Raw genomic sequence first — 10,995 nt, forward strand, 5'->3', positions numbered from 1 at the left:
AGTGACTACCCCCTCCAAGTTGGTGAGCAGGAACCCGACCCCGCTCCCATGAGTATTGGAAGCTCCGTCGATGTGCAGCACCCAGATAGACCTGGGGTCAGGCTCCGAGATAGCAACTTTTCTGGAGCTCTCATCTTCCAGTCCTTGGTCGGCTGTCGGGCATTCCACGATAAAGTCGGCCAGGACCTGGGCCTTCAAGGCAGGATGCGGTCGGTACTGGATGTCGAACTCGCTGAGCCTCATTGCCCACTTCGTCAGTCGTCCTGATGTGTCGGGGCGGCACAATATCGCCTTTAGGGGTTGGTCGGTGAGGACCACAATGGCGTGCGTTTGAAAATACGGATGGAGTCATTGCGCGGACACAATCAGGGCGAATATCATCTTCTCCGTCTTCAAATACCGAGCTTCAGCACCGTGGAGCACTTTGCTGGTGTAGTATATAGGTTGGTGGATTCGGTTCCCGTTCTCTCGGACGAGCACCGAGCTAACTGCCTCAGGGGAAGTAGCCAGGTAGAGGTACAATGTCTCTCCGACTTCCGACTTTACAAGCAGCGGCGGAGAGGCCAGGTACCTCTTCAGGTCCTCAAAGGCCTGCCGACACTCATCCAACCATGAGAAGTCCTTCACTTGTCTCAGAGTTTTGAAGAATGGGAGGCATCTTTCAGTCGACCGAGAGATGAATCGACTGAGCGCGATGATCCTTCCATTAAGTTGCTGCACCTCTCTCTTGTTGTCCGGATATCGTATATCAACGATGGCCTTGATCTTCTCGGGATTGGCCTCGATTCCTCGTCGCGAAACGAGAAACCCGAGGAATTTTTTCGAAGTCACCCCGAAGGCACATTTAGTTGGATTTAGCTTCATCCGATGTCGTCGTAGAGTGCGGAAGGTTTCCTCGAGATCTTGCACGTGATCTGAAATTTGTGCATTCTTTACCAGCATGTCGTCCACGTACACCTCCATGTTGTGCCCGATTTGATCTTTGAAGACCTTATTGACAAGTCGTTGGTAGGTAGCCCCGGTGTTCTTCAGACCGAAGGGCATTACTCTGTAGCAGTAAAGGCCCTTGGCGGTCACGAAAGCCGTGTGCTCTTCGTCCTCCGACGCCATCTGGATCTAGTTGTACCCAGCAAAGGCATCCATGAAGCTGAGCAGTCGGTAGCCGGACATCGCATCTACCAACTGATCAATCTTCGGGAGTGAAAAGCTATCCTTCAGGCAAGCTCGATTCAAGTCGTTGTAGTCGATGCAGATCCTCCACTTGCCGCTGGCCTTCTTCACCATGACCACATTGGCGATCCAATCGGGATACGTGGTCTCTCTGATGAAGCCCACCTCGAGTAGCTTGTCCACTTCTTCGTCGATGGCCTTCTGCCTTTCAGGAGCAAAAGACCGCTTCTTCTGCCTCACCGACCTCATCGCTGGGTCGATGTTGAGTCGGTGAGTCATCGTCTCTGAGGGGATGCCCGACATATCCGCTGCCGATCAAGCGAATATGTCGGCATTGGCCTTCAGCAGCTTCACTAGCTGCCGTCGCCCGGGGTCGGGTAATTGAGACCCGACCCATACCACTCGTTCGGGATCCTCCGTTATCGGGATGGGGATAAGTTGTTCTGCCGGCTCACCCCGTTCTTCCACTTTCCGTTGGTCCAGCTTGTCGGCCGTCAGGGAGCCCTTCAATTCGTTGCTCTGAGCGGAGATCTGGAAGCATCGCCGAGCGAGCTGTTGATCCCCGTGCATCTCCCTGACTCCATTTTTAGTCGAGAATCGAACCAGCAGATGATACGTCGAGACTATCGCCCTGAGGGCGTTTAGTCCGGGCCTTCCAAGTATGGCGTTGTAGGCCAAAGGCACTTGGACGACCATAAAGGTCAGGTGGACTGTGCTTTATCGTGGTTCGATTCCAGCCGTCACGGGCAAAGTAACTTCCCCCTCCATCGTGATCGCATCTCCAGCGAAGCCTATCAAGGGTGCAAAGACTCTCCTGAGCCGGTCAGCCAACAGTCGCATCCGGAAGAAGGTCGAGTAAAACAAAATATTCGTCGAACTTTCATTATTTACAAAAATTTTTCTTACATCATAATTTGCTATTGTTGTCGAGACAACAACAGCGTCGTCATGGGGAGTTTGGACACCCCGAACATCTTCATCCGTAAAAGTAATTACATTATCCTTGCACAGCTTCTTCGTCGGCTCCCCACCAGCGATCGTCCCCGGGTCTAATCATTTGGAGATCATGTTGATGACCCCGGTCGTAGGCTGGTTATTCGCAGCCTCCTCAGTCGGCTGGGGTCGTCGGTCGGTGGCGGGTCGAGTCGGCGGGTTCTTCCGAAATTTGCCGAGATACCCTCGACGTATTAGGGCCTCGATTTCATCCTTGAGTTGGATGCACTGCTCGGTGTTGTGGCCATGGCCTCGATGGAATCGGCAGTACTTTCGTCGGTCGAGGCCCTTTGCCTTCAGAGGCGGAGGCCGTCGCAGATATTCCTCCCCTTCGATCTCCATCAAAATCTGCGCACGAGGAGCAGAGAGAGGAGTATAGGAGTCATACCTGGGACATGTCGGCCTCGAACTCCGCTGTCGAGGCAACCTCTGGTTCCGTCACTGGGGTGAGATCGGTTTGTCGGTCGGGGGCCTGCTAGGCTCGGCAGGGTCCCGACCCTTCCTTCGCTTCTCCTTCGGGCCCTTGGCCTCAGTCTGGCACCGATCGGAAGCTCCTTCATCCGCGCGCATGTATTTGTACGCGCGCTCCAGTAATTCGGCGTACGTCCGGGGGAGGATCTTGTCCAAAGAGTAGGTAAATCGGGACCCCCTTAATCCCTTCTTCATGGTTGAGATGGCCATGTCTTCATTGAGGTCCTGGACCTCAAGTGTGGCCGCATTGAATCGTGTCATGAAATGTTGGAGCATCTCACTTTCTCCCTGTTTCAGAGAAAAAAGGCTATCCGAAGTTCGTGGCGGCTTCCGGCTGGTGCTGAAATGGGCCACAAAAGAATGCTCAAGCTGTCCAAAGGAATGAACACTTCCTGGGCAAAGGCCAGAGTACCAGGCCCTGGCCGCTTTGCGGAGCATGGCGGGGAAGCCGACGCAAAGGAGGGCATCGATCACCCCCGGATCATCATGAGAGCCTTGTAACTCTCCAAGTGGTCAACTGGGTCGGTGGAGCCATCGTAAGGCTCCACGTGGGGCATCTTGAATCGACTAGGAATCGGCTCGTCGAGGATGAGTCGGGAGAGAGGTTGGGCGGTCTAGAAGTCGACGTCATTCGAGGACTTCTGCCCGTCTACCTGCAGCTGGGCAAGCCGACGGTCGATTTCTTCGAACCTGTGTTCGTAGTCGTCGGCCCGTCGGTGCTGAGAGACCCCGAGAGTGGAGTCTCCCGATGACTCTGAGAGGGAGGCGGATGGCGTTCGCGGCCGCTTCTCTTTCCTTGCCCGTTCCAGCTGGGAAGGAGTCGGTCGTCGAGGCCGATGGGAATCAAGTTGCGGCCGCCTCTCCTCCTCTCGGTGGGAGTGCTGTAGTAGTTGCTCCTGAGGAGGAGATGGAGACCGACGTGGGTGCCGGCAGCTGCTCCTGGAGGGCATTGGGTGTGCCGCCGGTTGCTCCGTCGGTGATTGCGGCAATCGAGTTGGTTGCTGCTGAAGGCTCTTGACCGCGTCCGTCAGCACGGTTATCTGCCGCACAATCGCCACGATCTGCGCCTCCGTGGTCACCACAGGACGCGGAGAGCTAGGTTCCGCCATGGAGGGTGGGGGAGATGCTTCTTCCCGACGCGAAGAGTGCCTCACCGATCCGGTGATCCTCGACCGCTGAGCTCTGGTTTTTGTTATCTCGAAAGGACGTCTCGAGTTCTGTGGGGGTCGCAATCCCTGTTTCTTAGCTTGCCGCTCCCCCTTCCTGGCGCGCCAAACCTGTTGCGGCCAATACCCTCGTCGCCTGGTTGCCGGGAACGAGCGCCTGCAAAAGAAGTCCGTACGGACTGGAGGTGTCTCCGACGAGGACCCTCCGACGGTCAAGTCAGAGAGGAGACTAGGCAACAGTAGAAAAGAATCAAGGAGCTCAACGAGAGAGAGAGAGAGCTAGGGGTTTCGAAGGGACCTGCTCAGCACTGTTGCCTTCCCCATTTTATAGTGGGGCGCAGCATGGCGCCGTCATTAATGGCTCCGGCAATAGGAGAATTATCAAATCGTCGAGGACTGCCAAATCGCCGTGGGGCTGTCAAATCGTCGTGAGGCTGTCAAATCGCTAGGGTTGACCCATGTCTTAAGTGGGACAATGTCCCAGGGCGGCTAAGCCGCACGCCGCTGTCAGGACAGACAGCCTCTGGTGGTCGTACGACGTTTGAGAGAGTCGATCGACTGTATGTCGGGGCCAGGTCGAAGGATGCCGAGTGACAACCCAGATACCCTCCGACGGATAGTCGGGGGTGCTGCGAGAGTCGGATATTAGGCTCTCCAGTTTGACTAGTCGGGCGCCTTGCGAGAGTCGGACATCGGACTCTGCAGTTCAACCAGTGGAGAGCGGAGAGGGTCTGCCCATCTGACGTATACTCGGTCGGTCGGTGTTGGCAGTCGTCGGTCGGCAGAATTAGGCGCTGGTCAGGCGGACCCGACAGTGAGTCGGCGTGAGAGGATGGGTCGGCATCGTGATCCGCCGGTGAGTCGGCATTGGTGAGTCGACATCAGGATCGATCGGTATATCCCAACAGGAATCAACTGCATTCGCTCAACAACATGACTCCTTCAATAAATATTAATATCTCTACAAAGTTACCAAGTTGAGGTAAAAGACTGGCCGTCAGATGTTCAAAAAGGCAAATATGCAAGATACCAGACTCAAAGGGTACTGGAAATAAATTTTGACACTTCTTAGACGTTTATGCATATATTTATTTCTAGTATTTGCTTTTCTTTGACTAATAATACTAACATGAACCTGGCTACTATATGCAACTTAACCCTGTTATGGGTACGAATTTTAGATATATAAGAATAATTAGTTGGGGCCCAAAAGAAAAATAAAGAACATGAAAGAAAAAATTAATATTATTTTCCATCCTCCAACCGCAACCAACCTTCGTACCCCCATTATAAAACCCGCCCCTCCCGGCGCCGCTTTTGTGGCAGCGATTGCAGGAGACCAAACCCCTCTCCCTAAAAGATGGCGGCAGCGTCGAACAACCCAAACCGTGTGGTGGTGGTGGAGGTCCCCGGCTGGATCCGCCTCTACGACGACGGCTCGGTGGACCGGGCCTGGAACGGCCCACCCGTGGCCCACTTCCTCACCGCCACCGTCCCCCCCAACGACTCCCCCCGCGACGGCGTCTCCGTCCTCGACCTCCCCGCCGATCCCGCCCTCCGCCTCTACCTCCCCTCCGCCACCAACGCCGGCGACGGCCGCCGCCTCCCCCTTCTCCTCCACTTCCACGGCGGGGGCTTCTGCATCACCCACCCCTCCTGGTCCATGTACCACCACTTCTACTCCCGCCTCGCCCCCTCCGCCGGTGCCGCCGTCGTCTCCGTCGTCCTCCCCCTCGCCCCCGAGCACCGCCTCCCCGCTGCCGTCGACGCCGCCTACCGCGCCCTCCTCTACCTCCGCTCCCTCGCCGCCGGCACCGCCGCCGAGCACCCGGTGGCGGAGCGGCTCCGCAAGGCGGCGGACTTCTCGCGGGTCTTCCTCCTCGGGGACAGCTCCGGGGGGAACCTGGTGCACGAGGTGGCGGCGCGGGCGGGGGCGGCGGAGGAGGGTTTCTGGGCGCCGGTAAGGGTGGTGGGGGGGATCCTCCTCCACCCGGGGTTCGGTCGGGAGGAGCGGAGCCGGTCGGAGGTGGAGAACCAGCCGACGCCGTTCATGTCGCTGGAGTTGCTGGACAAGTTCCCGGCGATGGCGCTACCGATTGGAGCGACGAAGGACCATCCGATAACGTGGCCGGTGGGGGAGCCGGCGCCGGCGTTGGAGGGGCTGAGGCTGCCGCCGCTGCTGGTGGCGGTGGCGGAGGGGGACTTGTTGAGGGACCGGGAGGTGGAGTACTGCGAGGCGATGAGGAGGGCGGGGAAGGAGGTGGAGGTGGTGATGAGCCGGGACGTGGGGCACTGCTTCTTTTTGTACGGGGACTTGGTCGGCTCGGAACCGGTCGCGGCGAGCCGGACCGGGGAGTTGATCGAGGCCATCAAGGGCTTTGTGGACCGCCACTGAAGGGAGGGCGTTAGGGGAGGGGTTGGTGGTCGGACCCACTCCCCACCAAACCTGTGGACCCCATCTAATAATTTCTCTTATTGGGTGGAGAAATTATTACATGGACCATCAGCTCAGATCGTCGGTGTTATGCTATTATTTATCTTATGATGTTGTTTCCGTCCTATCGGTGAACGGAAGTTGACCACCAGAACCTCCAGCCACTAAGCATGGTTGGGTTAAATAAATATGATTTTTCCCTGAAACCCTCTTTTTCTACTATTATTTCAATGTGCAGAAATATTCTACCGCGTGGACCAAGCACACATCCGCGTCGATTCGGGCTGGAGGGGTGTAGAAAATAGAAATACGTATTGGTTTTTCTTCTTCTTTTTTTTTTTTTTAATTTCTGGTTGGAGAGATATTGGATTGATGTGGACAGTAAAGATTGCAAATTAACAACTAGCTTATCTTGAATTTTCATTTATAATAATCAATATATATATATATATATATAGTGTACATGCCCATGTTGTTACAACTGTAGAGAAATTTCATTTCTAAGAGGGAGGAACATCTCGATCACATGATTACAATCATAAAAATATTTTGTTCCTAGGAGAGAGAAACATCTCGATCATATAGTTACGACTATAGAAGATTTGAGAGTTATTCCATTCCGATCTAATAGACCGGATATTATACCATTCAAATACTTGAGCGTAGAAGCCTGGTGGACAGGATGATGAATGTTCGGTATCCCGTCGACATCCTAAGCCAAGCAATGCATGCACCACATCACTTATTCAGAAGCTGCATTATGGGTGGCTCGTTACGTCAAGTCATCACAAGGAGTAGGCCTTGCTCCTCTACTTCTACCTCATTATCTTTACCTGCTTATTGAGACTCAAATTAGGCTCATTGCCCCACTTCTAAGAGATCTATTATGGGATATTGTACCTTCCATGACATTAATCCTATTCCTCTACTAAAGCGAAATATCAAGCTATGGTATCCACTGCATGGGAACATCAATGGTTAAACTACTTATTTGATGATTTCCACATCTCACGATACCCAACCACTCTATTTAACAACTAATCAGCTTTCTATATTACAAGCAATCCTGTATTTCATCAGTGAACCAACTATATCGAGCTTGACTGCCATTTCATCTAGAAAAGATTCAACATTGCCTCTTGACCAAGCACAGTTCCAGCATCTAACTGTCAAACTGGTTCGTAATCTCTATATTCCAAGTTAAGAAGAGCATTTTGGCTATCATCTGGCCATTCATCATCCTATCTGCTAGGTTTCTACACTCCAAATGTTTGAATAGAATAAGACGTAGCCTACTAGATAAGAACGGAATAACTGGAATAACTCTCAACGCTCTATTGTTATAATCGGAATAACTCTCCCTTTTAGGAACATAATACCCCTATGGTTGTAACTATATGATCGGAATGTTCCTCCTCTCTTAGGAACTGAACATCTCAATAGCTGTAACTACATGATCATGTACACTATATATATACTGGTTAATATAAAATGAAAATCCAAAGAAATCCAGCGCAAGACAATTTCTTAAAACCTAGGTCCAACACTTCCAATCGAAAAGGCTGTGCCGATCTAATCAGGTTGAGCCCAACATATAATTACAGCCGTAAACCCTAATGCAGCCTGTAAGACAATTAGATGGTTCCAACTGCTAGCGCCAGAACTTCTTTACACCCAATGCTAAAAATTGAAAAGTTTTTTATTCAACAGGATTGCACAAATACCGGCCGGCTCTCTTAATCTAAAATACAGCAATTGAAATGTTTGTGGAGCGTGCAACATTATATACAGAATGCATTATCATTTGCAGGTATCCTGACCCGAAATCCTTGCTAACAATTATAAATAGGAATTATAAAGATATATGTAAATCCATTGAAGCCTGTCAAAAAAGTATATAGTTAAAAAAAATATGTTGAATGTAGAGATATTACAGAACACTGGAGTGATCGATAAAATATATGGTAGTATCAAAATTTCATAAATGTATATTAAATATTAAGGTTTTTACCAATTTTTATAATTTGCATTAACAACAATAGTTTTGGGTATATTCGAGTGAACAAGCAATGTGAGTTGGAAAGATTTGCAATTAAAGGTTTCAATAGAACATGCTAAGGTAGTTTGACAATACTCTCTTAACAAGGATTGTAATAACAAACTGAAGCATTATTCAGTTGTCTAATCCACAAAGTCCATGCCAAATTTTAGTTCATATTTTTTTAAAGAAAATATTTTCTTAAAGTATTAAGTTACATCATTAAGGTATGCATGCAATCCTTTTGTCATAATGGACAAATACAGTGATTTGGATTCAATTAATTATCTTGACCTTATGTTTCTATTGTCATATCATGGAAAAAAAAAGGGAACGATAAAGTATCTCTTGATCTAAATCCAAGAATCAAATTATAGCCCTTGGTCCGAGCTAGTCGAAGTTTGACTTGGTATTTCCCAATCAATTGTAACAAAAAATAGCTATTCATATTGTTACGGTGATTATCGTGAGTATCTCGGACCAGCGCTATATCATAACATATGTCAAGCTCTTAGGTCATCAATACGGTCGCTAATTGCCATATGAGCTAAAGAGTCCATCTCTATGCTGAGCTAAGATGTCTCTGATGTTTGATCTGTATATGAATTGTTCAGTTGACTTATCTCTTCGACGTGCCTAACAGCTGTCTATTCCAAATAATATAAGATTTGGCATAACCATCTCCCCTGATCTTACGGTAGTATTTAAGAGCTGAATTATCTCGTCCAGTTTGGTATGTCTAACGGTTCGATAATTTTGAGATCATGCAATCTCACAACTAACAATCTAGCTATTCGATATTCTTCTATATAAACAACTAGAGCTCCGAGGACCCAGATAAGTTCAATCGAATCCCTTATAGAGAACTCGTTGCTGCTTCTTTGTTCTCTACTTTTCCGACTTAAGCATCGGAGAGTCCTCACCGGAGCCATAACTTTCGATTTGGGACTTATTTTGCAGGTGACTCCAGCGCCAGCATCTCCGCTCGAGATTTTTAGGTGTCTATCTTTCGACCCCGATCGATTTAAGCAACAACAGATAGAGGAAGGGTCTACGTTCGCATTTATGGCTCCAAGACGGATATCTTCTCGGCTTTTCAATGCCGTCGCCTCCTGACAAGCAGCCAGTCAGGCTGACAATCAAGTTCAGCCACTGACGTCAGAAATTCCTTCGTCGATTCAATCAATTGTCTCTCCACCGATCCTACTGGTGCTAGTTATGGCCGATCAATTCCGTCAGCTCTTCCAACAAGTTCAACATCTGACGACTGCAGTTCAAGTAGTCCAGATCTTTCTCACGCCCTTTCTGGCAGCACCACAGCGTCCTCAAGTTGTCCTTGCATCTCCTTCTGTGGTGCATCATGTAGTTCCCTCGATGGTGCCGTCTGTGCCTTCCACAATGGCACCCCTACAGAATCCTATTTTGTCTGCGACTCCGTGGCCACCACTTCAACCAGAGCCGCAGACACCTCCTTGAAGTCTGAAGAGGAGATTAACTCATTAAAGTCGCCTTAGGGCCCAGCAACTAGCCAGGCGGCGATCTTCAAGCCCACAATCGAGCCATGACTCAATCTCCGGACGTCGATCTCCTCTATGCTCTAAGGTTGGTACTGTCTATGAAGTTGATCTTGAAAGACGGTTCCAGGAGCTCGACCAGCAATTTGGCCAGAAAATTGAAAAGATCCTCAACAATAATGGTTCCTCGATGCTACCCTATGAAGGGTATCACAACCAGCCATCCTTCATCCCGAGGATTGTGCAAGAACCATTCTCCCTACACTTCAAACTACCTCAGCTGGAGGTCCATGATGCGACCATCGACCCCATCAATTATATGGAGACCTTCAAGACAGCCATGCTCCTTCAGAAAACATCAGATGCAATCCTCTGTCGAGTGTTCCCGCCAACTCTTAAAGGGATCGTTCGATAATGGTACTCGAGTTTGAGAATGACGTCTATCCATTTCTTTGAAGATTTATGCCGGTCTTTTATCGGTCATTTCATCAGCAGCCGATGACAGCAGAAATAGTCCGACTACCTCCATACTATCAAGCAAAAAGAGGATGAGTCAATCTACTCTTTTATGAACAGATTCAACGTGGCGAGCCTAGAGGTCCAAAATCTAAATCAGTCAACCGTGATGGTCGCAATGATGAGCAATCTCTTGAAGAACGACTTAAAAAAATCGTTAGTCAAGACTTATCCTCGGGATCTCTTAGATATGCTTATCCGTGCAGAGAAGTATGCTCGTATGGAAGAGGTCTTTGCCGATGATACTCCTATCGGTTCAACCGTGGTAAGATCTAGCAAGGAGCGCTATCCAAGGCGAGAGGAGAAAAGATCCCAGTGCTCTCGATCTCTACCTTTTGAGGCAGAATAATGGGGGTCAAAATCATCGATCCCGCAGTCCTTCGAGAAGGATTCGGCAATCATCACCTCCTCGACTGTATGATAGCTATACGTCCCTAAATATTCCTCGAAGAGAGGTGTTGTTACAAGTGGGGCCTGAGTTACTGGAGCCCTGACTGATGAGAACAAGGCTGGAATGCTATCGAGATCCGAATAGATACTGCTTTTACCATCGTGATCATAGTCACGATACTGAAGACTGCCATCATCTTCGTGACGAGATTAAGAGGCTTGTCAGGTAGGGGCAGCTGAATCATTTTGTCCAAAGAGCAGCCTCTCAATGTTGAGCTTCGAGAGTTCAGCAGCCGCCCCCTC

At 49.9% G+C, this 10,995-nt stretch overlaps 1 protein-coding gene across 1 annotated transcript; it reads left to right on the forward strand.

The window, feature by feature from the left end:
• Window positions 1–5,106: 5,106 nt before the first annotated feature.
• LOC105033345 (probable carboxylesterase 17) lies at window positions 5,107–6,440 on the forward strand. The gene has a single exon (XM_010908105.4). The coding sequence runs from the start codon at window positions 5,161–5,163 to the stop codon at window positions 6,193–6,195; it is 1,035 nt and encodes a 344-aa protein (XP_010906407.1). The 5' UTR covers window positions 5,107–5,160; the 3' UTR covers window positions 6,196–6,440.
• The last annotated feature ends 4,555 nt before the right edge of the window (window positions 6,441–10,995 follow it).

The sequence above is a fragment of the Elaeis guineensis genome, chromosome 5 (genome assembly GCF_000442705.2).
Source record: "Elaeis guineensis isolate ETL-2024a chromosome 5, EG11, whole genome shotgun sequence".
NCBI lineage: Eukaryota > Viridiplantae > Streptophyta > Magnoliopsida > Arecales > Arecaceae > Elaeis > Elaeis guineensis.

Excerpts from the sequence above, each read along its gene's own strand:
- LOC105033345 (XM_010908105.4), top strand. The coding sequence starts at position 5,161 with ATGGCGGCAGCGTCGAACAACCCAAACCGTGTGGTGGTGGTGGAGGTC.